Below are 26,047 nucleotides of genomic sequence, written 5' to 3' on the forward strand. Positions count from 1 at the left end.
AAATTAAACTAGTTGTAAAGGTTTTACGCTATATGTTGTATGCAAGAAAATCAACATAATTTAGCTATAAATATAGGCTACACTTATTTTTAATTATAAGTCCAAATTTCTTAGTGCATAGGAGTGGAATAACTAATTTTATATCAGTTTTTGGAATGCCCCTAACATGTCCGTGGTATTATTATTTAGTAACGTCAGGGTCACACTTTTGTTTTGTTTTGCTTTGCAACTTGACTTTTAAAATTGCAATTGCAGCATGGCCGAAGAACCCGAGGAACCCGCCAAGGTATGGATTACATAAATCTATTGGACATCAGGTGCCTGATTAAGCTTTAACTATGTTTAATCTCCCATAGAGCTTCGTTATCTTCGGACGCGATGTGGCGCAGATCCCGTGCTTTCGTAACAGTTTTCTCTACGGAATCAGCGGAGGAATCGGCATCGGCTTGCTGACTTTTCTGGGCACCTCGCGAACCCACCTGTCCACCCACGTGGGCTTCGGCTCCTTCTTCTGCGGCACCATCGCCTACTGGATGACCTGCAGGTAAGTGACTGTGATTAAAACCGTGCGGCGCCCTTATCACTTAATTATCAATGTGGCATCCGCAGGTATCAATGGTCCGTCAGGAGATTCGAGCAGCAGCAATTGCGTGAGGCGATGAGACGACAAGCCCTTTATGAGGGCACCCAAAGGGAGAGAGACTTAGATCTGAAGTCGGCGTAGCATAAGTCAGATCCTTCATTACTACTTCGATGTTTGTTTTCACTCTAGGATACCAAGTAATCCTGGCATTGTTAAATCCCTTGTGTTGTAAACTACCTTTTGTTACCAAACTTTATAGTAGCCAATATATTATATATATGTTGTAAGTGAAATCTTAGCTTGCCACTCGTAGGGAATTAATTATGCCACCATCTTTGATTTGGGATTGACAGAAATCAATCCATCATTTTAATGATTGTGGTTCCTAAAACCTGTTGGGCTTTATTGTGCTTTCGATTTGATTTAAGCTGATAGAGCTAGTTGTTTACTTTTGAAGAACCTTGAACCCATTTTGACGACCTTTTAACTTTTTAATAGTTTTTTTTTACCATTTACATAAAAGCAAAATTTACAGTCTAAAAGTTGTATATTCAATACGTTCTGGTACGTAAAAGGGTTATTTAATGCACCATTTTTACAACTTTAGATAGTATACTTTTTACTTGAGTGGGAGCCATATCACAAAAATGAAATGAAAGGTTAAAAAAGTATCTAAAAGTAAGTTTCAATTAATATTCTGAAAAATAATTGCATTTCATGTACGTTTCTCTGAAATACCCCTAATTCGATACTATTTATAAATCTGGAAGATATATAGCTAGGAAATAGATTTATATATTTGCCTAGTTTGAACACCTTGTGAACATTTTGTTTAAAAAAAAAGCGTATCGTGGTACTAGAAAACTTTAAGATACAGATAAATAACTTCACTATACCGAGGTTTTGGTGTTTCTTGAGACTGAAGGACAATCTTCAAAATGGTCTTAATTCTTGAGATAGAAAAGCTGCAGTTCTCATGCTGAATAGTGATCAGTACGATTTTATCTGACAGATTGCTTTCCTAGCTGACCACACCGATCTCGGATGGGTATCTGCTCTAATCCGAGATAGCAGGTAGTAGAACTGCTGCCTCGTAACCCCTAGACATGGCCATTTCCACGCACATGTAGGCGATCCTGCACTCGTCGGTCGCTCGTCTTATCTCACAAAAATAAAAGTCGGCGTTTGGATGGATTGCTCGGCTGGCTGTTGGCACATTCATTACGTTTTCGTTGACGGCGCGAGACGGTTGTGTTGTTTTTTAATCGGCGGGCACATGAGGTTGTCGGTTCTCTAATTTTGAAATAAAAAACTTGTTTTCGCTTTACATTCAAGGAACGCACCTCCTCCCCTCCATATATGTAAACGAGCTTCGTAATTGCAGGCTAACACTTATATAGGCATTGGTACTGAGATACAGCGAGATACCGTGAGCTACAGATACATAGCACTTCACGATGTCTAACTCGGTTTTGGTGTTTTTCGTGAATGGAAAGAAGGTACTTAAAGATACTCGGATGCCTTGCGTGTCTTTCCTTAAAGTCGGCCCACTCCTACTATATCGATTCCCTTTATTGTTTTATTGCCCTAATTGCGTTTAACTGGCATTCGATGGAATTTGCCTTCTTGCTCAATTGAATGTGTCGAATGTATATAGTATTTGCTGTGCATATAGTGATAACAATTGACCCCCATGTGAAGCCTCGTTGTTTGCTGGTGGCCCCTTATCGCCCGATCAAGATGGTGCACTTGCCAATCGCGCATGGGAGCAGTGCTACTCGGATGTGGGTGAGCTGGGATCGTCATGGGCATTTGTGTCTGCCAGATAGCCAGGCCCTCTAATCCGCACATTCCCACCGGCTGTGCGGTGTTTACAATCCAGTGAGCTCGGCTGGATTATTCAGATAAAGCTGGCCATATTTAGCATCTGGTGTTGGTGGAGTGCAGTTGGAGTTCTTTACTTTGTGCTCACAGCTTGCGCACAAGTGAAGTAAATAATAATAAATAACCAGTTGCTCGTGCGCCCGGCATTTGATAGTGATAGATAGCAATCTCTGTTTGCTCAGGGCTGGCAGAGCAGATAACACTTTCGCTGTTTTAAGTTTAAACAAAGTCACAGTTTTGACAAACAATTGCTTTAAACCATATAAACTTATAATTATAGCAATTATAATTAAGTAGGTACAGATCTTAAAGCTACAAGATACAAGATACAAATTTTCCCATTAATGGATAAATGGCATTAGATACTTTTGGGAAATTGATTTCGTTTTTTTCATTTTATTATATTTATACATTTCTTATTCCAGGTGACCGAAGTGTCGCCTGATCCGGAGTGCACGCTCCTCACATTCCTGCGCGAAAAGCTGCGGCTGTGCGGAACGAAGTTGGGATGTGCGGAAGGCGGATGCGGCGCCTGCACCGTGATGGTGTCCCGCCTAGACCGTCGGGCCAACAAGATACGTCACCTGGCGGTCAACGCCTGCCTGACGCCAGTGTGCTCGATGCACGGATGTGCGGTGACCACTGTGGAGGGTATAGGGAGCACCAAAACGCGTCTGCATCCGGTGCAGGAGCGACTGGCCAAGGCGCACGGATCCCAGTGCGGCTTCTGCACGCCGGGCATTGTGATGTCCATGTACGCACTTCTGCGGAACGCGGAGCAACCCTCTATGCGAGACTTGGAGGTGGCATTCCAAGGTAACCTGTGCCGCTGCACCGGCTATCGACCCATTCTCGAGGGCTACAAGACGTTCACCAAGGAGTTTGCCTGCGGAATGGGCGAGAAGTGCTGCAAAGTTAGTGGGAAAGGATGCGGAACCGATGCGGAGACCGATGACAAGCTCTTCGAGCGCAGCGAATTCCAGCCCTTGGATCCCAGCCAGGAACCCATCTTCCCACCGGAACTTCAGCTGAGTGACGCCTTCGATTCTCAGAGTTTGATCTTTAGTTCGGATAGGGTGACCTGGTATCGTCCCACCAATCTGGAGGAGCTGCTTCAGCTGAAGGCCAAACATCCGGCTGCCAAGCTGGTCGTGGGCAATACGGAAGTGGGCGTTGAGGTTAAGTTCAAGCACTTCCTCTACCCGCACCTCATTAATCCCACCCAGGTGAAGGAGCTGCTGGAGATCAAAGAGAACCAGGATGGCATTTACTTCGGTGCGGCTGTCAGTTTGATGGAGATCGATGCGCTTCTGCGGCAGAGAATCGAGCAGCTGCCGGAATCGGAGACCAGATTGTTCCAGTGCACCGTGGATATGCTTCACTACTTTGCCGGCAAGCAGATCCGCAACGTCGCCTGTTTGGGTGGAAACATCATGACCGGTAGTCCCATTTCCGATATGAATCCTGTGCTCTCGGCAGCAGGAGCTCAACTGGAGGTGGCCAGTTTTGTGGATGGAAAGCTCCAAAAGAGATCAGTTCACATGGGAACTGGGTTCTTCACTGGCTATCGCAGGAATGTTATCGAAGCCCACGAGGTGCTGCTGGGCATCCACTTTCGGAAGACCACTCCGGACCAGTATATCGTTGCTTTTAAGCAGGCCAGGAGAAGGGATGATGACATAGCCATCGTAAATGCCGCAATAAACGTTCGCTTTGAGGAAAAATCCAACATTGTGGCGGAGATCTCGATGGCTTTTGGTGGAATGGCACCAACCACAGTGCTCGCTCCTCGAACTTCCCAACTGATGGTTGGGCAGGAGTGGAGCCACCAGCTCGTGGAGCGCGTGGCGGAGAGCTTGTGCACGGAGCTGCCTTTGGCTGCCTCCGCTCCGGGTGGCATGATCGCCTATCGTCGAGCTCTGGTGGTGAGCCTGTTCTTCAAGGCCTATCTGGCCATTTCCCTGAAGCTGAGCAAGTCAGGGATCACATCTTCCGATGCTCTGCCATCGGAGGAGCGAAGTGGTGCCGAGACATTCCACACACCAGTACTCAAAAGTGCCCAGCTCTTCGAGCGCGTCTGCAGCGATCAACCCATCTGTGATCCCATTGGGAGACCAAAAGTTCATGCGGCTGCTTTGAAACAGGCCACTGGTGAAGCTATCTACACAGATGACATTCCCCGCATGGATGGTGAAGTTTATCTGGCCTTTGTCCTTAGTACCAAGCCACGTGCCAAGATCACCAAGCTGGATGCCAGTGAAGCTCTGGCCCTGGACGGAGTGCATCAGTTCTTTTGCTACAAGGACTTAACGGAGCACGAGAACGAAGTGGGACCCGTCTTTCATGATGAGCACGTCTTTGCTGCTGGAGAAGTGCATTGCTATGGTCAGATAGTGGGCGCCATAGCTGCCGATAATAAGGCGTTGGCCCAAAGAGCCGCTCGGCTAGTGAAAGTGGAGTACGAGGAGCTGAGCCCGGTTATCGTGACCATAGAGCAGGCCATCGAGCACAAGTCCTATTTCCCGGACTACCCTCGATTCGTGACCAAGGGCAATGTGGAGGAGGCTTTAGCCCAGGCGGATCACACTTTCGAGGGCACCTGTCGAATGGGCGGACAGGAGCACTTCTATCTGGAGACCCATGCTGCATTGGCGGTACCTCGTGACAGCGATGAGCTGGAACTCTTTTGCTCCACGCAGCATCCCTCGGAGGTGCAGAAGCTAGTGGCCCATGTAACCGCACTTCCTGCCCACCGTGTCGTCTGTCGTGCCAAGCGTTTGGGAGGCGGTTTCGGCGGCAAGGAGTCCAGAGGCATCTCCGTGGCCCTACCCGTTGCCCTGGCCGCCTATCGAATGGGTCGTCCTGTGCGCTGTATGTTGGATCGCGATGAGGACATGCTTATCACCGGCACCAGGCATCCCTTCCTCTTCAAATACAAAGTGGGCTTCACCAAGGAGGGTCTGATCACTGCCTGCGACATTGAGTGCTACAACAATGCCGGTTGGTCCATGGATCTGTCATTTTCGGTAAGAGTGGTGGGTTTATGGAAAATCCATATGTAGGTTTCTTTATGCATACCATGTTTGCTCAAATATCCATGTGTTGTATTTTCCATTGAACATCTGGTTAGTGTGGGAATTTCTAGGACCCCTATATGTTATCATCCTGAGTGCAAATAGTTTGAAACTTTTAAGAATGTTTAGGTCTAATCAGGAAAGCAAGCACCAGGATTATATTGACATAAACAATTATAAATAATAATCTAAAAATTCTTAAAAATGATCTAATATATAAATCCTATGTTTAGGTTCTTGAGCGCGCCATGTTCCACTTTGAGAATTGCTACAGGATTCCCAACGTTCGCGTGGGTGGATGGGTCTGCAAGACGAACCTGCCCTCGAATACGGCCTTCCGTGGATTTGGAGGACCACAAGGCATGTACGCCGGTGAGCATATCATCCGGGATGTGGCCCGGATAGTGGGTCGCGATGTGGTGGATGTGATGCGGCTGAACTTCTACAAGACTGGAGACTACACACACTACCACCAGCAGCTGGAGCACTTCCCCATCGAGCGGTGTCTGGAGGATTGCTTGAAGCAGTCGAGATACGACGAGAAGCGGCAGGAGATTGCTCGATTCAATCGGGAGAATCGCTGGCGGAAACGCGGCATGGCGGTGGTGCCTACCAAGTATGGAATCGCATTTGGAGTGATGCACTTGAACCAAGCGGGATCGCTGATCAACATCTATGGTGATGGATCCGTGTTGCTTTCGCACGGAGGAGTTGAGATCGGACAAGGTCTGAATACCAAGATGATTCAGTGCGCCGCCAGGGCTCTGGGGATTCCTTCGGAACTGATTCACATTTCGGAAACGGCCACGGATAAAGTACCCAACACTTCACCCACGGCGGCGAGTGTGGGATCCGATTTGAACGGAATGGCCGTACTGGATGCGTGTGAAAAGTTGAACAAAAGACTGGCGCCCATCAAGGAGGCATTGCCTGGAGGCACCTGGAAGGAGTGGATCAACAAGGCGTATTTCGATCGGGTCAGCCTCTCGGCCACAGGATTCTATGCCATGCCCGGGATTGGATATCACCCGGAAACGAATCCCAATGCCCGCACCTATAGCTACTACACGAATGGCGTGGGAGTCACTGTGGTAGAGATCGATTGCCTGACTGGCGACCATCAGGTGCTCAGCACAGACATCGTAATGGACATCGGTTCCAGCCTGAATCCGGCTATTGACATTGGTCAGATCGAGGGAGCATTCATGCAGGGCTATGGACTGTTCACTTTGGAGGAACTCATGTACTCACCACAAGGCATGCTTTACTCCAGAGGTCCGGGCATGTATAAGCTGCCAGGATTTGCCGACATTCCCGGGGAGTTCAATGTCAGCCTACTGACCGGTGCCCCCAATCCACGGGCAGTCTACTCTTCCAAGGCAGTGGGTGAACCTCCGCTCTTCATTGGATCATCTGCATTCTTTGCCATTAAGGAGGCCATTGCAGCTGCTCGCGAGGATCAGGGCTTGAGTGGTGACTTCCCACTGGAGGCGCCTTCCACATCGGCACGCATTCGAATTGCTTGTCAGGATAAGTTCACGGAACTGGTAAGTTACCCTTGGATTAGTTTATAACATTAAACTAACTTTTATTATTAATTTATTAATTATAGCTTGAAATACCCGAACCAGGATCATTTACGCCATGGAACATTGTGCCTTAAAATTGTTTTTATTGTTTGTACTGCTTAAGCATTTAAAATGACGATTTTATTTGTTAATTTGTTTATATATACATAGTGAATTAAATGTTTTAAAAATAATTGAGTCGTTTAATGTGTAAACTAAGCTGGAGAGCTGTTTGAACAAATTTATATACCACTGATTAATATTAAATATTCCTTTTAGATTAAGAAAAATTCAATGGTTACTTTTTTGTTCTATCTATTATTCAATAGAATCTCGTGGCATGCAATGCATTCTGATTTTCAATTGAAAAGTCTTAGTCACTATTTATTTTGAGTATATTAATGAAAGTTGAGCAAGTTTTCCGATGAATTGAAATATGAGTTCCGATTTCGGCGCGACTGCTAACCGAAAATATAAGCTCAATCAAAAGAAGCTTTGTATGGAACTCAGGTTATGAGACGAGATCTTCGCGAGCATCTCAGTCGGCAATCTGACGTCGTAGAGCTCGGACATCCGAGATGGGAAAGCTATCATTTGGATACAGATTGATTTTAGAGTTCGTCTTAATTTCGACGTTAGCGTTCGTATCGGCAGAACAATTGTTGCTATCACTACAACCATTATTACAATAGATATGCACAGAATGCGCCTTGGAACGCAGTGGCTCCATCGTATCTATCGATTGACATATACGGAAATTGCCAAGCCCACGATCGTCCGCTGATTGGTAAGTGTGTGCGGTACGTGGATTGCATTAGTGCCATGCAGGCAGTGCCCCGGGTGACACCACTACTCTGTCCGTCATCGTGGCCCAATCAGTTGGTTTGCTGTCCACACGGCGGATACTTGTTGCCGCCGCCCAGCATCTCGAAGAGCGAACAAGGTGCGTATGAAAGGAATTCAGAGAATCCAGAACTTATATCTTTTGCCAGCCTGTGCCAATGCCTATCCAAGAGCTCATCACAAGCGCCGTCGACGCCGTCGGAATACGAACCCTAAACTGGATCAAGTGGAACTAGTTGAGCCAATTATACAAAAGCACAATCAGAGCCAGAATTTACTGGTGGGCGGCAGACTCACCCAGGAGAACGAGCATCCGTATATGGTGAGTTTTAAGCAATTAGGAAAACAGTCCAAAATCTAACCTTATGAAACTTATTTGCCTTTGAAACAGTAAAAAATTAGCAATCTGATATTGTAAGCCATTTGGTAGATTAATAAAGATTTACATTCGATTCAATTACAGTGCGCCCTCGGTTGGCCGTCCCGCACAAACAGATGGATTCATGAGCACGGTTCCAGCAAGCGCAGATACACGTTCAACTGTGGCTGCGCCATGATTGCGCCTCGGTTCGCCATAACGGCAGCACACTGTGCCAGCGTCGGTGGGTAAGCAAAAAAAAATAAATAAAAATGAAAAACAAAACCAAAGAAAACACTCGAAATGCTAATGGGTTAAAAATATCTTGAATTCGAGCAGGGAATCCCCGTCAGTGGCGTTGATTGGTGGCGTTGAGCTGAACAGCGGTCGCGGGCAATTGATTGAGATCAAGCGAATTAGCCAGCATCCGCACTTCGATGCGGAGACCCTTACCAATGACCTGGCGGTGGTCAAGTTGGCCAGAAGATCACACATGCCAGTGGCCTGCCTGTGGAACCAGGAATCCCTGCCCGAGAGACCGCTCACTGCCCTGGGCTATGGACAAACCAAGTTCGGTTAGTGTCCATTTTATCCGGATTTAGATTTTCATTATAACTTAAATCATTGATTGATAAAACAGCTGGACCACACTCCAGTAATCTCCTGCAAATCATGCTTTACCACCTGAATTTCCAACAATGCCAGAGGTACTTGCACAACTATGACAAACTGGCCAATGGCCTGGGATCGGGTCAAATGTGCGCGGGAGACTACTCCGGCAATATGGACACATGCCAGGTGAGTCAAAAGTTTTTGAAATATTAAATGTTTTATTTGACTGGTGATCTTCGATTTCATCAGGGCGATTCTGGAGGACCCTTGTTGCTCCACCAACACATGCGCCATCATCGCCATACGATACCCTATGTGGTGGGTATAACGTCCTTTGGAGGAGCCTGTGCATCCGGTCAACCTGGAGTTTATGTGCGAATAGCGCACTACATTCAATGGATAGAACAACAAGTATGGCCTTGATTCTTTTGAGAAATTAAATGTGTTCTATGCAATTTCAACTTTTTAAAGATAAATTATTACATTTAAAACAATTGTTGAAAAAATTAAAAATTTTAAAAAGCATATTTAATAAATAAAATAAAATGAAACTAGTGCTGCTTGAAGGCAATCTTCTCAATCCAATCCAGGTAGCTATATAGCCTGGTGTAAACTCCTGGGGCATTGGGAGCCGCACAGAATTTTCCAAACGAGGTGATGCCCACCACGAAGGCCACGCAGTTGTATTCCGGCAGCAGGGCATGAATGGGACCGCCGGAGTCACCCTGGCAGGTGTCCCTGCCGCCTGGCAAATATCCCGCACAGAACTGCCCCTCGATGATTCCCCTGGGCAGACGTCGCTCCTTGCGATAGATCTGCTTGCAGGTCATTTGTGGGACTACGTCCAGGTCCACCTGGCGCAGGGCATTCGATTTGGCGCCCAGGAACTCGGTGCGTCCCCAACCGGCGGCCACCACAGTGGGTATCTGGAGCTCCGGCAGTTGCCACAGGCAAGCAGGACGCACCTGCTCCGAGAACTTGACCCTTCTGGTCAGCTTGAGCAGGGCAATATCGTGGTAATATGCCGAGGATCTGTACTTCGGATGCAGCACGATGATGAGGATCTTGATGTCCTGCTGGGTCGCGCTGGTCTCGTTCAACTGGCGGGCGCCCAAGCGAACCATGTCCGGTGGTTTGCTGATGGAGCAAGAAATACAGTTATAGTTGTGTCTTCGAGGATTCTGTCACTCACCTACCAGAGGTGGCACAGTGGGCAGCGGTCAGGACATACAGTTCGCTAACCAGGGCGCCTCCACAGCCCCATTTTATATCTTGATCCTTGGAGCCACTACCCTGCGTCCATCCTAAGGCAGCCATGTGAGGGAAGAGTCCGTGTCGAGTGGGGGTTCCACCGACTATCAGGGGAACACTGGGCACACACTGCTTCCCGGAGAATGTGCGTCCGGTGTCCGTCAAGTGAAGCCTTCTGGCGGCAGCATTGTACTCCTGACATTCTGGAAAGGATTATCTTTAGGATGTAAACTATTCCGATCCTTCGAAGTCTACCTACTGGTGGCACTTATGCGCTGAGCCAGCACATGCTTGTCCGCCAATGGACAACAGATGACAGGGACATTGTTGCGATGGGTGCAGATGTCGATGCGGGTGCCATGCACCCGATACTCTCGAATGACGTGGAGGCACTGATAGGCCAGGATGCAGTATCCACTCCGGCCATCGAAGCTCCGCCGGCAGAAGGCACCTTCGTGAAGTCCTTCCGAAACCGAAGTCCTAACCTCCGCATCGTCGCCGAACTTCAGATAGCTTTCCTCATCTTCGGTGTCCTGATCATCCACGTCCTCGCCAATGGTCGCCACTGGCTGCTCTTTCCAAACTTCGGGGATTGTGTACTTGGTGGTCTGGTAGTTGATTATTTCAAGGGCATCGAGAGCTGTGGGTTTAATTAATATAATATTAGAGGCACCATTAATATATACGATTGATTTACTACTTACCCTCAAGATTTGGAGTCTGCAGGATTAAATGCAAGCATGTCAATTGAAGATGCACGATTAGAGACCAAAGTATTATCATTCTATTTGTGAGTTCTGTGATTTCATTATTTACTTTCTTTCAAACATTTCATATAAGAAGCTGGCATAAATAATGAAAATAGATACTTTAGGGCTTTGTATATATTTTCCAGATTAAACTATAAATTAACCAATATACCCCAGAGGAATTCAGTTTTTCAGAAGACAATGGCCAAAGAATTTCGATTAGCTTCAATATTTGAGCCACCACTGTGCCCAAAACAAACCCTTGCCTGGCTTGGTTGATTTTTTGTTTAATGTATTTTTATTAATTAATGCGGGCGCTCAATTATAAATTCGGATGAATTTCAATAAAACCGTTTGCCAGCGACGCTGCGTTTCAATTCCGCGTAGTGTGGATTGGAAGATCCCAGTCGGATTAAATCGGTCAATCGAGCAAGACCTCTACAGATGGCGGATTGGAAGAGACCTTTGGAGACCTGCATCGCACTCTGTGTGCTCCTGTGCGTATTTCACGTGAACGGACAGTGGGAGTTTCCCGCCCAGTATCCGGAACCGTATCGAAATCCGAATCCGAATCCAGTGCCGGATCCAACCAGGTGGGACTTCAACAACTACAATAGCTACGGTTACAACGGTCAATGGGCGCCGGGCTACTTTAATAACTACGGCTATTATAGACCGCCGCCGCCACCACCTTCTCCGCCATGTGGAAGACCACCGCCTGGATCTCCGCCACCGGGCCCGCCTCCACCTGGTCCTCCACCTGGTTGCCCCGGAGGTCCAGGAGGTCCGCTGCAGCATCGGCAATGGGACAATGGCCCCAGGCAGTGGCAACCACGTCGTCCGCCACCAAATCACCATCGCAACTTCCACAACATCTTCCTGAACACCGAAAGCAAAGTGGACGGGGAGAACTACAACAAGACCGCGGAGACGGAGGACTTGCACGACGACTTCAATGGCCGATCCATTGTGGCACCTGGACAGTACCCGCACATGGTAAGTAATGAATAAATAAAGGTGCAGTCCAAAAAAAAAACAAAAATCGTAGATCAACGAAGGCCAATAAATAAATAAATAAAATCGCACGAAACCGGAATGGGGGAAACGCCAAAGTACCGCCGTTCGCAACACAAACACGACTAAATCTCCGATTGCCGAAATCCAAATCGAAGTCCACCATATCATATCAGTTAACAGTTAATTGGGTACGACTAATCCGCTCTTTAACCGATCTTAGGCCGCTCTGGGATTCCGGAACGAGAACCACGAGATCGACTACAAATGTGGTGGAAGCCTCATCAGCGAAGAGTTCGTGCTCACAGCTGCTCATTGCCTGACTACTCATGGGTGAGCTTTTTATGGATAACAACTTATAGAGAATTAGGCAGAGTATAGCTTTCTTATCTACATAAACTATCTTATGATACTCAAGAGTAAATACGAAGTCTCCTTAACTTACATATACCCCTTAAAATATCTAAATAACCCTTTGATAGGTATTAACTTTAATTTTTCATTTTAACAAGCAAGTATATTAGATATGATAATATAACAGATTATTAAGAACAGCTTTTGGACAATATCTGGATTATTTTCCTTATAGCACCTCGCCCGACATCGTAAAAATCGGAGACATTAAGCTCAAGGAATGGGAGCTCAACGTGGCGCCCCAAAGACGACGTGTTGCCCAGATCTATCTGCATCCACTGTACAATGCGAGTCTTAACTACCATGACATCGGGCTCATCCAGCTGAATCGACCGGTGGAATACACCTGGTTCGTGAGGCCAGTTCGCCTGTGGCCCATGAACGACATACCATACGGCAAGCTGCACACCATGGGCTATGGCTCGACGGGATTCGCCCAGCCGCAGACGAACATACTCACGGAACTGGATCTCTCGGTGGTGCCCATTGAGCAGTGTAACTCCAGTCTGCCAGCCGACGAAGGTTCTCCCCACGGATTACTCACAAGTCAGATATGCGCCCATGACTATGAGAAAAATCGCGATACTTGCCAGGTGAGGAACATAAGTTTTGGGTAAATTTTAGATATAATATTATTATTTTAAAGGGCGATTCTGGAGGACCGCTTCAACTGAACTTGGAACGTCGGCGTCGAAGGCACACAAGTCGTAAACACTATCGCTACTACCTGGTGGGCATCACATCGTATGGAGCATATTGTCGCAGTGAACTTCCAGGTAAATATATAAAAATATATTAAAATATATAAAATGTATAATACTTTTACAAATTCATTCATTTTACAGGTGTTTATACGCGTGTTTCATCCTATATCGATTGGATAGCATCCATAGTGTGGCCTAATTATTATAGCGAATTTACTAATCAATAAAAAGCAGTCTATAAAATGTCACAAACAAAAAGTTGTAAAAAAAAGAAAATTTTAATTTTAATTAAAGCATAGCAAAAAGTACTTTATCTAGGTCTTTTTTTGTATTGTTAGATTGATTGCATTTGTTGCTAGGCACCGCGGTGTGCTGAAATGGTTTATTTAATCAATAATTGCGTTTTGATATGCAAAAAAGTTAATAATGGTAGGGAAGAGCAAAAAGAAGCGTAATAGCAAGGATTCTACATCCAGTAATGCAGGAAGTGGCGAAGGCGAGGAGAAGAAGAAGAAAGAGGGCGGCAAGAAGAAAGGAGGCGTGGGAAAGTCCATTGGTTGCGACATTTTCAATGACGCCGCCATGGAAAACGCCTACTATGTCTGCCATAATGTTCAGGTAAGTCATTACTTAAAGTACATAATCTATTAAAAATAAAAAAAAATATGTAAATTATTTTAGGACGTTCTGAAGTCAAGAGGATTTGCTTGGCCGGATGGCCAAAAGAAGAAAAAGAAGGGAAAGCGCTAAGCGGCTAAATAAACCATTTAAATAAGTGAAATAATTTTAGTTATTTTTTATAAAAATATTCTTGCAATTAAGCTTATGGTATAAATGATAGTGTACTTCCCCCTTGGCCTGGAAAATCGAGAGCTACGCGCTCATTTTTATTTTTATAAATCCAAAACAAGACATCATCGATCATATCCAAACAATTCCAAAAACGCAGGCTGCCCCAAGTAAAGTGTCAGTGGCAAACGCTTCTAGAACAAACACACACACACACTTTTCGATTTTTCGGCGTGCGAAAAATATAGGAAACCAAAATTTTATTCGTTGCTGCACCATATAAATAAGTGCAACAATCGCGCTTTTTTCAGTTCAAAATCAACACTAGTAGCTGCAGCATCACACATTTTGGATATTCAGCATAAGGCGATTAGTAACCAGAAAAAATGGGTAAAATTCCGGCCATCGGCATCGACTTGGGCACCACCTACTCCTGTGTGGGAGTTTGGCAGAACAGCAAGGTGGAGATCATCGCCAACGATCAGGGAAACCGCACCACGCCCTCGTATGTGGCATTCAACGAGACGGAGCGCTTGATTGGCGATCCGGCCAAGAACCAGGTGAGTCATGGTCTCCCATCTCAATTGTCCAAATACGCGGATTGTCTAGCTCCAATATGGCCTAATGAGAATTGCGAGTGTTTTAATTGGAATCATATAAGGTACACAAATAATTGTGGGAACTGAGGAAAGTGGGTTGTGAGTGGTCTCCTTGGATACATACTTAAATATTTGAAATAATATGCACTGGGTTAAGTCATTTAATATGAATAAAAACAAGAGGAAAGAGCAATCTCTGAGATGCATTCACTTGAAAAAGTATCTTAGATTCTCAGGACTTTCACGAATGAGAAGCATAGTGCAATTAACTTCTGTTTATCCAGTAAAGTTTTTAAAGCGAAAATGATGCATGATATTTCATCAAAATATATTATTATTAAAAGGAAGTACTAATAAAATTCTATAGAATAAGTATAAATCTTTTAATATGTATTTATTAACGACATTATTTCCCAGGTGGCCATGAATGCCAAGAACACGGTTTTCGATGCCAAGCGATTGATTGGACGGAAGTTCGACGACAAGAAGATACAGGAGGACCTGAAGCTCTGGCCCTTCAAGGTCATCAATGAGAAGGGAAAGCCGAAGATCGAGGTGGAGTTCAAGGGCGAACGGAAGCGATTTGCCCCCGAGGAGATCAGTTCGATGGTGCTGACCAAGATGCGCGAAATCGCCGAGGTCTATCTGGGTGGCAAGGTGAAGGACGCGGTGGTCACAGTGCCGGCCTACTTCAATGATAGCCAGCGTCAGGCGACCAAGGATGCGGGCTCCATTGCTGGACTGAATGTGCTGAGGATCATCAATGAGCCCACTGCGGCAGCTCTGGCCTATGGGCTGGATAAGAATCTTAAGGGAGAGCGAAATGTGCTCATCTTCGACTTGGGCGGCGGCACCTTCGACGTCTCCGTACTGAGCATCGATGAGGGTTCCCTGTTCGAGGTGAAGGCCACGGCCGGCGATACCCATTTGGGTGGTGAGGATTTCGACAACCGGTTGGTCAATCATTTTGCCGAGGAATTCAAGCGGAAGCACAAGTCGGACATCAAGGGAAATGCCAGAGCGTTGAGACGCCTGAGAACGGCTTGTGAACGGGCGAAGAGGACGTTGTCCTCCAGCACGGAGGCATCCTTGGAGATTGATGCCCTGCACGAGGGCATTGACTTTTACTCGAAAATTTCGAGAGCGCGTTTCGAGGAGCTGAACATGGACCTCTTCCGGTCCACCATGCAGCCGGTGGAGCGGGCACTGAGCGATGCCAAGATGGACAAGAAGGCCATTCATGATGTGGTCCTGGTGGGCGGCTCCACGCGTATTCCCAAGATTCAGAAACTACTGCAAGATCTGTTTGGTGGCAAGCAGCTAAATCTTTCAATCAATCCCGATGAGGCGGTGGCTTATGGAGCCGCCGTACAGGCTGCCATTCTCACCGGCGTGGGCAGCTCACAGATCCAGGACCTGCTCCTCGTGGACGTGGCTCCCCTTTCGCTGGGCATCGAGACCGCTGGCGGCGTGATGACCAACTTGGTGGAGCGCAATGCCCGCATTCCCTGCAAGCAGCAGCAGATCTTCACCACCTACAGTGACAACCAGAATGCGGTGACCATTCAGGTGTACGAGGGCGAGCGGGCCATGACCAAGGATAACAATCTACTGGGCACCTTTAACCTCACCGGCATTCCGCCAGCTCCTCGGGGAGTGCCCCAGATCGAGGTGGCCTTCGACTTGAATGCGGATGGCATCCTGAATGTGAATGCCAAGGACAACAGCACCGGGAAGAGCGAAAAGATCACCATTTCCAACGACAAGGGCAGACTTTCCAAAGCGGAAATCGATCGCATGCTCTCGGAGGCGGAGAAGTACAAGGTCGAGGACGATCGTCAGAGGGAGCGGGTTCAGTCCAAGAACAATCTCGAGGCATACATCTACGCATGTCGCCAGGCCGTCGACGACGCTCCATCCGGCGTTCTTTCCGAAACCGAACGCTCCAAGGTGCGCGACAAGTGCTCCTCCGAGGCATCCTGGCTGGACAAGAACTCGCTGGCCGAGAAGGAGGAGTTCGAGAGTCACCTGAAAGAGTGCCAGCGCATCTGTACTCCAATAATGTCGAAAATCCATGGCGGCAAAAAGGGCAAATCATCGATGGGCAAGGGTTCCCATCCCACTGTGGAGGAGGTGGATGGATAGTACGATCCACCGACCTAAATTATTCAGTCATTTTTTGATTAATATTATTTTGAAAATAAAGTAGACCTTCACTTTCAATTCATTTCGGTGCTCATTTGGCGGAGCTGTAAGGAGGTTCTCCATTCGGAAACTCTTTCGATTCATTCTAATTCCAGGTATTAGCTTCTTTTTTTTGCGGCTCCATTTGGTCAAGAGCACCATGCTCATTCAGTGAGTCCAACTGATTTTCCGGGTACTAAAAGTAATGTTTTTCTATTTTCCAAAAGCGAATGGAACGCTCGAGTGCAATGAATTGATTAAATGTTATGTATACCGCTTAAATATACGTTTCCAATGTTTTGCATATTAACCCTTATGATCCCATGGGCAAGCTTTGAACAGTCGGGCTCTCTGGATACCCATCCGTTCGTTTTCGGATATGAGCGATCAGTAGCAATCGAATATCGTCGCGTTATGGTCGCACCGAGCAAACTCCTGGAGCCGCCCCTGAATCGGGTGCACTGCGCCATACTGCACAGCCTGCCGGGCCAGAGTTGCACGAAGGCCTTCCTGTGGAATCTCTACCGCAACCATGTGTCCAGTGCCAAGTACTATTCACCTTTGTTGCTGGTCTGGTAGTAAATTCTTATTAAAAACAAATACAAATTAATTAAACCTACTAGTATCTATAATTTTAATGCATTTTCTTGCAGTTACCTTTGATAATGAACTGGCGAAAGTTGTCCAAAAGCATGGTGCTTTCTGTGGCCAAGAACTATGCTCAATCCGCCAGTTTTGCTGCCTGGATAAATGCCATTACCTTTTACTTGATGTGCATGGGAAGGCGTCTCAACGATCGATTTGTATTCATATTTATACCATTTCTGCCCTGCTGGATTGCCTCGCAGTTGAGTTGGTTGATGCCTCCTCAGGTGCTTCACTTCTTCGTGACGGGCATAACACCAGCGGTAAGAATACCCTGTAATTCCAAAAAGAACTATACAATCGAAAATATTCACAGGCAATGGAAAGCCTAATGAGATATTTCAACATCGGTTTGGTACATTCACCCATGGCCCAGACTCTTCTGTTCATGATATCCTCGGTGATAGTCTTGCATTACCAGCAGACTCGAAAGTACTCCGGTTTCTGGTTCATTCGACCAGCTTCTCTGCCCGAGGATACCGAAGATTGGACGATTTTGAAGCAAGTGCAGCAGGGTATCAGGGAGTTGAGATCATACTTGGGCATTGGACTGGCAATGGATCTGCTCAATCCCTTGATGAAGCGAAACATGAAACTCTGGCGACCCAAGATGACAAGTTTCTTGGCGGGCTACATAGGATTGTTTAAGGTTAGTTGTTGCAAAAGTACAAAGTGTAACTTTCTAGCTAAATATACAATATTTTTTAGGTGGTTCAATTACTTTTATTGAAAAGATTGAATGTAAATCAAGCCAATGCTCTGGCTTCCTTTATAAGCGGTTCGTCGTTTGCTCTTCTATCAAATCGTCTCACATTCATGTGTTTTGCAATTGTAACTGCCATCCAGGTGATTTGGAGCCAGGTGTGCAATACTAAAGATGAAAAGGATTCGGTTCTATCTGCAGTGCGAAAGATTCCCTGGGCTAGACTGCTGATACCCTGTAGTCTGGCATACCTGGTGCACATTTTCTTCTACCACCAAAGGCATCTCAATGAGATGGCCCGGAGTTTCATAGACTGCACGTGTGATAACAAGTTAGTAAGCCTTATGTTAATATATATAATTATTAATTATTTAATTGCAGTGGCCAACGATTGTTGAATCTGATAGGTCTTCCCAGTGTCAATGCGATACTACAAGCTGTGGATAGGACACCTAAAACTTCCTTTTTGTTTTAATTATATTGATATATAAAAATCATAAACATTTTCAGAATGAAATTATATGTGACCGTTAATCATGAAATCATTTGCCAACCATATAACGTTTTAAACAATGCGCATAAATTATTTTTAGCCAATCAGAAACGTGTTTTGAATATGGCAAACTTATCAGCTAATGGCGATATCCGTGACTAGTGATGGAGTAGAGAATGGAGATGTCTCCAAAATAATAATGTATACCTTTAAAAGAATGAGTTTATTAAATCTTTACAAAATTGGAATCAAGATTACGCATCATTAGCCAGCCAAATGTCCGATGTGCAATCACCGCCAGGATAACGCATTTCGTGGGGCAAACTAGGACCATAGGGTTCATTGGCGAAGTCCACCAAAAAGTCCTCATTGAGGGAAATTCCTCCATTCACAGTGTCCACATCAATCAGGACAATATGACCGCCCTGCGAAACCATTTTTGGATAGAACTAAAGAGATTGGGAGTTAATTATATTTAAAAAAATATATATATAGAGTGATCCTGGTTAAGATCTTACCTGCTTATCCCATGGCGAATACAGAGATGAGGAGACATACAAGCGCTTGCCATCGAGGGATAGCTGCAGCATTTGGGGACCTCCTTCCAAGCGACGTCCCTTCACGTAACGAGCTGGAGGTCTCTCCTGAAAATGAAGAAAAGGCCTGGTTATAGTACGAGTTATATAGCAATATCGCATCTGTGTACCTTCAGTTCTTTATCCTCCTTAACAATCACATTTGGCAAATCACTGCATATCGCACCGCCAAGGAAAAGCTGACCAGTCAGCTTCGGATTCTCGGGATCGGTGATATCATATTGTCTCACATCGCCATGTCGCCAACAGTTGACATATAGAAATCGGTCGTCCAAAGAGATGATAATGTCCGAAATCATGCCACCCATATCTTCAGCTACTCCACTGCCGGTATCGACCAGTTTGCCGGGTATGTCTATTACCTTCTTGGCTTCAAATTCATCGGAATCTGATTTCTTCTTAAAGTGGAACACCTTGGCATTGAGGGCACATCCCACGAATCCCTCTGCCTTCTTAGGATTGTGCAGAAATCGAATCTCCAGGGGCGTTATGCCATCCGATCCCAGGTCGATGGTCTGGTAGAGAGTCTGCGTGGACCATTTGTAGAAGTTGAGACGACAGCCGTACTGAGACATATCCTCCAGGTCAACATTCTTCCAGCCTCTGAAAAAAAGGTTGACAAATATTATGATAAACTATGTATTTAGTGGTTATATCGAGACTAACCGTCGCCATTTATTGGGAGCTCCCCATTCCGAAGAAACCATGACATCGAAATATGGCTGATACCAGAAATCGTATCCGCACAATGCCTTCTTATCGCCCTTGGTCCAAGTACCGATGCAATTGAAGTCCGAATCGAAGAGGATAAAGTCACCCTTGGCATATCCCTCTGCATCGCCCATCACGGATATCATGATGTTCCCATTGGCCAAACAGTGTGTGGTATGCGGAGCCGTCACATTGTGGCTCTTCAAGACATCACCATCAATGGTCTTGACAATCTCGGGCTTTCGCGGATCCGTAACCACATCGAGTATGTATATAAAGTCGGAATTTAGGGACGGTAATACCAGCCTATCTCTTTTTGGCACCGTCTTAGAGCTCTCGTCGACATAGTAACAACTGGAGCAGGCGTTCCAGCCAGAATGATGCAGTTCATCACCCTTGCGATTTGTAAACGTACGGTGCACTATCTGCAAAATGATGTTAATAATGATGTAAATATGGAATCTGTAATACAAATATCCGAATTGGAAATATACATATATTCGAAAGTGATTGCTATAAATCCATTGATATAAAATCCAATTGAGCTAATTATTAAGTACATAGTATTGTTTGTCCCGCAAGATAAATGATCGAATAGTGTAGATACCTGATTTATTTACCTGACAGTAGGTGGGGCTCTCGGGATCCACGTCGACTGTGGACAGATAATCGCCGTGCGGCTCATCCAAGTTGGGCTGAACGGTGACCGTGTAGAGGAGCTTCTCCCGGGGACCACTCCTCATGGCGTCCAGGGGGGTTGCGTAACCCGGTCCTCGGCAACAGGCTTGGGAATAACAATTCAATTATCAAAATTGCTCGGGATTGTCTTTATCAAAGATTCAGGGCATGTGTTTGCAGTACAATGTGTACATATACGTCTCTTGTTTTTCTTACTTTTATTGGACATTGCTTGGCGGTTGTTGTGGGTCGAAGAACAGCGGCAAACTGAATATCAAACGATGTTGAGCGGGAGCTTTATATATTGGGGCTCTCTCGGAGATACTTATCTTTATACTCTCTTAAAGCATTTACTAAAGAGAACCGGTTCGGCCGGCTTTCTTATCACTAATACAGGTAAGGTCAGGTCAGTAATGTGTATAGATTAGGTTTAGCTCGTTTTCGTGGACTTATTGAACATGAGGAACATATGTATAATAATAAAAAACCAAAACAAACAACGCCCCTAGAGATAAGGCTATATAATTTATTTACTTAAATTAAGCTCATTTCTATTTTAGACATTTTCTCTTGTCTTCGTTATTTATTTTTAATTAGTATATTATATTTAATTATACGTATTCAATACAAGAAAATAAGTAAACAAGTAAATAACTTGTAGGGGAATATCTGAACAATCTGTCATGTAATAACAATGATTGCTTTAGAAATTTAAGTAAAGTGTGGGTAATAGTGGTATTAAAGGCACTTATTACAAAAGCTATTTTCAAACAGTTTCAGTTTAACCGCAATTTGAAGGCGTCCCAGAGCTGCAAAGAAACGAAATCGATTTTTCTTGCCAAAAGAGAGAGTTGGGGCAACACAACACATATCGATATTCGTTTTTTTCTGGCTTATGCGATGACTGTAAATGATCTTCTAGACTTTTATGGAAATCTTAAATGTGTCATTTGCTTGTACAAGAATCAAAACAAGCTTATAAAATCCACGCGCTCTCTGCAACATAATTTATATTGAACATAAATGGAATACCTTCCAAAATAAAAAGTATATTTTCCTGAGCCGGACAGTATTAGTTCTTAACAGTTGAACGGTCACACTACGTGTCAGGAAACATTTTAGCGCGTTAAAAGTCAGCGAAAACGATTTTTATCCTCGTGGCGGCTGACTAGTCCAAAGTTGAAGAGCTCTATCGAATTAAGGATAACCTGATCCTGGACAGTGTGCAGTCATGTCGCATCACTACGTGGTGACGGCGCAAAAGCCGACGGCCGTTGTTGCCTGCCTAACAGGTAAGAACAAGAGAGCGTGTGAAAGAGAGGGGCTCCCTATGCGGTCTCCCCCGGCGAAAACAGAAAACAAGCATGTTTGCCGGTCGCCGGATTACACAAGCCCATGAAACAGATTTGTTTGCTTAGCACCGGCTTCTTTGGTATGCTCCTCAGGCAACTTCACCTCGCCCACGGATCTCAATTTGATCATTGCCCGGAACAATCAGGTGGAAATCGATCTGGTCACGCCGGAGGGACTGCGCCCCCTAAAAGAGATCAACATAAATGGCACCATTGCCGTGATGCGCCACTTCCGACCGCCCGACAGCAACAAGGATTTGCTCTTCATACTGACGCGTCGTTACAACGTCATGATCCTCGAGGCCCGTATGGTCAACGACGTCATCACGGTGGTGACCAAGGCCAATGGTAATGTTTCCGACTCGGTGGGCATCCCCTCCGAAGGAGGAGTTATTGCGGCCATCGATCCCAAGGCTAGGGTCATCGGAATGTGCCTTTACCAGGGGCTGTTCACCATCATTCCGATGGACAAGGATGCTAGCGAGCTGAAAGCCACAAATCTTAGGTAATTCCGGTGAATTCTATAGTAGTTTGACAAATACGTGTGAGCATGACATCGGCGCCTTATCATGTTTTACCCTGTTTTGTATTTTTAATGAATCATTTTCATTTTTTCATTCACTACTAGTTACTAGTAAGTAACTAGTAAATGTTTTATGATTGAAGCTGTATTAAGCTCCAAAATAATGTATCCCTTCACCCTTCAGAATGGATGAGCTAAACGTGTACGATGTTGAGTTTCTGCACGGCTGCTTGAATCCCACAGTTATCGTGATCCACAAGGACAGCGATGGCCGGCACGTAAAGTCGCACGAGATTAATCTGCGGGATAAGGAGTTTATGAAAATCGCATGGAAGCAGGACAACGTGGAAACAGAGGCCACAATGCTGATCCCGGTGCCGTCGCCCATCGGTGGTGTTATCGTCATTGGTCGGGAATCGATTGTATACCATGACGGAAGCAACTATCACGCTGTGGCGCCGCTCACTTTTCGCCAAAGCACCATCAACTGTTACGCCCGTGTGAGTAGCAATGGATTGCGCTATCTGCTGGGTAACATGGATGGTCAGCTGTATATGCTGTTCCTTGGGACCGCCGAAACTAGCAAGGGAGTGACTGTGAAGGACATAAAAGTGGAGCAACTAGGCGAGATCTCTATACCAGAGTGCATTACATACCTAGACAATGGTTTCCTTTACATTGGAGCACGTCATGGAGACTCGCAGTTGGTGCGCTTGAATTCGGAGGCCATCGACGGGTCATATGTCGTGCCTGTAGAGAATTTCACCAATCTAGCTCCCATTCTGGACATTGCTGTGGTCGATCTGGATCGCCAGGGACAGGGCCAAATCATCACATGCTCGGGAAGCTTTAAGGATGGATCTCTACGCATAATTCGCATAGGCATCGGCATTCAGGAGCATGCCTGCATCGATCTCCCCGGCATTAAGGGCATGTGGTCTCTAAAGGTGGGAGTCGATGAGAGTCCGTATGAGAACACTTTGGTGCTGGCTTTTGTGGGACACACAAGGATTCTCACGCTTTCTGGTGAAGAGGTGGAAGAGACCGAGATTCCCGGATTTGCCAGCGATCTGCAGACTTTCCTTTGCTCAAATGTGGATTATGATCAGGTGAGTTGCCACACAAATCCTACTATCCAGAATCAATTTAATTAATATTTACCTTTTACTTCAGTTGATTCAAGTTACTTCGGATAGCGTTCGCTTGGTTAGCAGTGCCACTAAAGCCCTTGTGGCCGAATGGCGTCCTACTGGCGATCGTACCATCGGTGTTGTGTCCTGCAACACTACCCAGATCTTGGTTGCCTCCGCATGCGACATATTCTACATAGTTATTGAAGATGGAAGCCTCCGCGAGCAGTCCCGCCGAACATTGGCATATGAGGTAGCCTGTTTGGACATCACTCCCTTGGATGAGACTCAAAAAAAGTCGGATTTGGTGGCGGTGGGCCTATGGACCGATATATCTGCTGTTATCCTGTCGCTGCCTGATCTTGAGACCATCTACACCGAAAAACTAAGCGGAGGTAAGCAGAAAAAACGTTGACCAGCTATGTAGAACTATAAATCAATGTATTTATTTTTGGCAGAAATAATTCCCCGCTCCATTCTGATGACCACATTTGAGGGAATCCATTATCTGCTTTGCGCTTTGGGCGACGGTTCCATGTATTACTTTATCATGGACCAAACCACTGGGCAACTGACGGACAAGAAGAAAGTCACTCTCGGTACACAACCAACCACGCTCCGCACCTTCCGATCCTTATCTACCACTAATGTGTTTGCCTGCTCTGATCGTCCCACGGTGATTTACTCGTCGAACCACAAGTTGGTGTTCTCTAACGTAAATCTGAAGGAGGTCAACCACATGTGCTCCTTAAATGCTCAGGCGTATCCAGATAGTTTGGCGCTGGCGAACAAGAACGCTGTTATTTTGGGCACTATTGATGAGATTCAGAAGCTGCATATTCGAACAGTGCCTCTTGGGGAAGGACCACGCAGAATTGCTTACCAAGAGTCGTCGCAGACTTTTGCTGTGTCCACCCTGCGTATTGATGTCCATGGAAGAGGCGGAGCTAAACCACTTCGCAATAGTGCCTCTACACAGGCCCAAAACATAACGTGTAGCTCGAATTTCCTACCCAAACCGGGTGGTGGTAATTCCACGGCTGCAAATGCGGAAGTTGGTCAAGAGATCGATGTACACAATCTACTGGTCATCGATCAAAACACGTTCGAGGTTCTGCACGCCCACCAATTCGTTGCACCCGAAACTATATCCTCTCTAATGTCCGCCAAACTGGGCGATGATCCCAACACTTACTATGTGGTGGCCACATCACTTGTAATTCCAGAAGAACCGGAGCCGAAGGTTGGAAGGATTATCATCTTCCATTATCACGAGAACAAGCTTACACAAGTGGCCGAGACCAAGGTGGATGGAACTTGCTATGCCCTGGTTGAGTTCAATGGCAAGGTCCTGGCAGGAATCGGTAGTTTTGTCCGTCTATACGAGTGGACCAATGAGAAGGAGTTGCGCATGGAGTGCAACATTCAAAATATGATTGCTGCTTTGTTTCTGAAGGCCAAGGGCGATTTTATATTGGTTGGAGATCTGATGCGCTCCATCACGCTGCTGCAGCACAAGCAGATGGAGGGAATCTTTGTCGAGATCGCGCGCGACTGCGAACCCAAGTGGATGCGAGCGGTCGAGATTCTTGACGACGATACGTTCCTAGGATCCGAGACAAATGGAAATCTGTTCGTGTGCCAGAAGGACAGGTAAGTGAAATAGGCTTCTTGAAATCAAGACACAAATTCACATGAAATCCTTTCAGTGCTGCTACCACCGATGAGGAGCGTCAGTTGCTACCGGAATTGGCGCGTTTTCATTTGGGCGATACGGTGAACGTTTTCCGTCACGGATCTCTGGTGATGCAGAACGTTGGTGAGCGAACTACGCCGATCAATGGATGTGTTCTGTACGGAACATGCAACGGAGCCATTGGCATTGTAACCCAGATACCGCAGGACTTCTACGACTTCCTGCACGGCCTGGAGGAGCGGCTGAAGAAAATAATCAAGTCGGTGGGCAAGATTGAGCACACGTACTACCGCAATTTCCAAATCAACAGCAAAGTTGAACCCAGCGAGGGATTCATCGATGGAGATCTAATTGAGAGCTTTTTGGACTTGAGTCGCGACAAGATGCGCGATGCCGTTCAGGGATTGGAGGTGAGCTAAATTGCATTTGACCACTAGGAGCTGATAATAACAGTCTTACATTTGCTTTCCAGTTGACACTGAATGGCGAACGAAAGAGTGCGGATGTGGAGGATGTCATAAAGATCGTCGAGGACCTCACGCGCATGCATTGAGGTCCTTCGGTAGTTTGTATATAAGTATTGGAGAAGGAACTGTCTCACCGCGGACTATCTGATTGTACATGAAACTTCGATACCATGTATCCCGCTTAACCACGTAAATATCCACTCAAATCAATCCCCGTGCTAGATGCTGCTACGACTGTCGGATAACAAGACGTTTCTCGAGTTCCTCGTAAAAAAAAATTGACAATGTAGCAAAAAAAAAAACTGTTTTAGGTGCGCCTCATGCGCTCTTTCAAAGTTGCGCCAGTCACGCATTGATTTAATAAAAAAAAAATTAAATGGAAAAAAAGGTTTGAAATTTTAAGGGTTTTCCGGTTTCCAATTGGATA

At 45.8% G+C, this 26,047-nt stretch overlaps 10 protein-coding genes across 14 annotated transcripts; 8 read left to right on the forward strand and 2 right to left on the reverse strand.

The window, feature by feature from the left end:
• The first annotated feature begins 187 nt into the window (after window positions 1-187).
• Window positions 188-873, forward strand: l(3)87Df (lethal (3) 87Df). The gene is made up of 3 exons (NM_080203.2): window positions 188-286; window positions 357-544; window positions 610-873. The coding sequence occupies exons 1-3, from the start codon at window positions 257-259 to the stop codon at window positions 722-724; spliced, it is 333 nt and encodes a 110-aa protein (NP_524942.1). The 5' UTR covers window positions 188-256; the 3' UTR covers window positions 725-873.
• Window positions 874-1,802: 929 nt separating this feature from the next.
• Window positions 1,803-7,295, forward strand: ry (rosy). Its single transcript, NM_079613.3, has 4 exons — window positions 1,803-2,082; window positions 2,893-5,493; window positions 5,775-7,088; window positions 7,154-7,295. The coding sequence occupies exons 1-4, from the start codon at window positions 2,041-2,043 to the stop codon at window positions 7,202-7,204; spliced, it is 4,008 nt and encodes a 1,335-aa protein (NP_524337.1). The 5' UTR covers window positions 1,803-2,040; the 3' UTR covers window positions 7,205-7,295.
• A 354-nt stretch (window positions 7,296-7,649) lies between these two features.
• CG11668 (uncharacterized protein) lies at window positions 7,650-9,459 on the forward strand. The gene is made up of 7 exons (NM_141997.2): window positions 7,650-7,749; window positions 7,802-8,052; window positions 8,102-8,274; window positions 8,416-8,558; window positions 8,650-8,885; window positions 8,951-9,108; window positions 9,172-9,459. Exons 1-7 carry the CDS (start codon window positions 7,688-7,690, stop codon window positions 9,343-9,345), a joined length of 1,197 nt encoding a protein of 398 aa, NP_650254.1. The 5' UTR covers window positions 7,650-7,687; the 3' UTR covers window positions 9,346-9,459.
• snk (snake) lies at window positions 9,440-12,045 on the reverse strand. 3 transcript variants are annotated; one of them, NM_001104296.2, is made up of 5 exons: window positions 12,014-12,045; window positions 10,878-11,016; window positions 10,433-10,813; window positions 10,115-10,376; window positions 9,440-10,059 (listed from the first exon to the last, which is right to left on the reverse strand). In NM_001104296.2, exons 2-5 carry the CDS (start codon window positions 10,954-10,956, stop codon window positions 9,474-9,476), a joined length of 1,308 nt encoding a protein of 435 aa, NP_001097766.1. In that variant the 5' UTR covers window positions 10,957-11,016; window positions 12,014-12,045; the 3' UTR covers window positions 9,440-9,473. The 3 variants fall into 3 exon arrangements, with proteins under 3 accessions (NP_001097766.1, NP_001262525.1, NP_524338.2); NM_001275596.1 differs by lacking the exon at window positions 12,014-12,045 and having other exon boundaries at window positions 10,119-10,376; window positions 10,878-11,017; NM_079614.3 differs by lacking the exon at window positions 12,014-12,045 and having other exon boundaries at window positions 10,878-11,017.
• Window positions 11,325-13,361, forward strand: CG11670 (uncharacterized protein). Of its 2 annotated transcripts, NM_001104297.4 has the most exons (6): window positions 11,325-11,515; window positions 11,597-11,918; window positions 12,160-12,269; window positions 12,526-12,943; window positions 12,997-13,126; window positions 13,196-13,361. In NM_001104297.4, exons 1-6 carry the CDS (start codon window positions 11,367-11,369, stop codon window positions 13,279-13,281), a joined length of 1,215 nt encoding a protein of 404 aa, NP_001097767.2. In that variant the 5' UTR covers window positions 11,325-11,366; the 3' UTR covers window positions 13,282-13,361. The 2 variants fall into 2 exon arrangements, with proteins under 2 accessions (NP_001097767.2, NP_001368950.1); NM_001382016.1 differs by having other exon boundaries at window positions 11,325-11,918.
• Window positions 13,362-13,431: 70 nt separating this feature from the next.
• Window positions 13,432-13,804, forward strand: CG45122 (uncharacterized protein; the record flags this gene model as incomplete). Its single annotated transcript, NM_001300380.1, has 2 exons — window positions 13,432-13,672; window positions 13,736-13,804. The coding sequence occupies exons 1-2, from the start codon at window positions 13,481-13,483 to the stop codon at window positions 13,802-13,804; spliced, it is 261 nt and encodes an 86-aa protein (NP_001287309.1). The 5' UTR covers window positions 13,432-13,480.
• A 229-nt stretch (window positions 13,805-14,033) lies between these two features.
• Hsc70-2 (Heat shock protein 70 cognate 2) lies at window positions 14,034-16,663 on the forward strand. Its single transcript, NM_079615.4, has 2 exons — window positions 14,034-14,403; window positions 14,860-16,663. Exons 1-2 carry the CDS (start codon window positions 14,230-14,232, stop codon window positions 16,585-16,587), a joined length of 1,902 nt encoding a protein of 633 aa, NP_524339.1. The 5' UTR covers window positions 14,034-14,229; the 3' UTR covers window positions 16,588-16,663.
• Window positions 16,664-17,005: 342 nt separating this feature from the next.
• On the forward strand, window positions 17,006-18,569 carry CG31157 (uncharacterized protein). 2 transcript variants are annotated; one of them, NM_001275597.1, is made up of 5 exons: window positions 17,006-17,201; window positions 17,280-17,534; window positions 17,588-17,920; window positions 17,980-18,305; window positions 18,356-18,569. In NM_001275597.1, the coding sequence occupies exons 2-5, from the start codon at window positions 17,292-17,294 to the stop codon at window positions 18,447-18,449; spliced, it is 996 nt and encodes a 331-aa protein (NP_001262526.1). In that variant the 5' UTR covers window positions 17,006-17,201; window positions 17,280-17,291; the 3' UTR covers window positions 18,450-18,569. The 2 variants fall into 2 exon arrangements, with proteins under 2 accessions (NP_001262526.1, NP_001097769.2); NM_001104299.2 differs by having other exon boundaries at window positions 17,006-17,196.
• Window positions 18,570-18,672: 103 nt separating this feature from the next.
• Window positions 18,673-20,728, reverse strand: CG7966 (uncharacterized protein). Its single transcript, NM_141999.3, has 6 exons — window positions 20,669-20,728; window positions 20,395-20,558; window positions 19,730-20,199; window positions 19,174-19,666; window positions 18,986-19,111; window positions 18,673-18,916 (listed from the first exon to the last, which is right to left on the reverse strand). Exons 1-6 carry the CDS (start codon window positions 20,679-20,681, stop codon window positions 18,722-18,724), a joined length of 1,461 nt encoding a protein of 486 aa, NP_650256.2. The 5' UTR covers window positions 20,682-20,728; the 3' UTR covers window positions 18,673-18,721.
• Window positions 20,729-21,519: 791 nt separating this feature from the next.
• pic (piccolo) lies at window positions 21,520-26,000 on the forward strand. The gene is made up of 7 exons (NM_142000.3): window positions 21,520-21,744; window positions 21,898-22,309; window positions 22,512-23,436; window positions 23,501-23,852; window positions 23,916-25,110; window positions 25,167-25,563; window positions 25,626-26,000. The coding sequence occupies exons 1-7, from the start codon at window positions 21,684-21,686 to the stop codon at window positions 25,704-25,706; spliced, it is 3,423 nt and encodes a 1,140-aa protein (NP_650257.1). The 5' UTR covers window positions 21,520-21,683; the 3' UTR covers window positions 25,707-26,000.
• The last annotated feature ends 47 nt before the right edge of the window (window positions 26,001-26,047 follow it).

Source organism: Drosophila melanogaster, chromosome 3R, assembly GCF_000001215.4.
Source record: "Drosophila melanogaster chromosome 3R".
NCBI classification, from domain to species: domain Eukaryota; kingdom Metazoa; phylum Arthropoda; class Insecta; order Diptera; family Drosophilidae; genus Drosophila; species Drosophila melanogaster.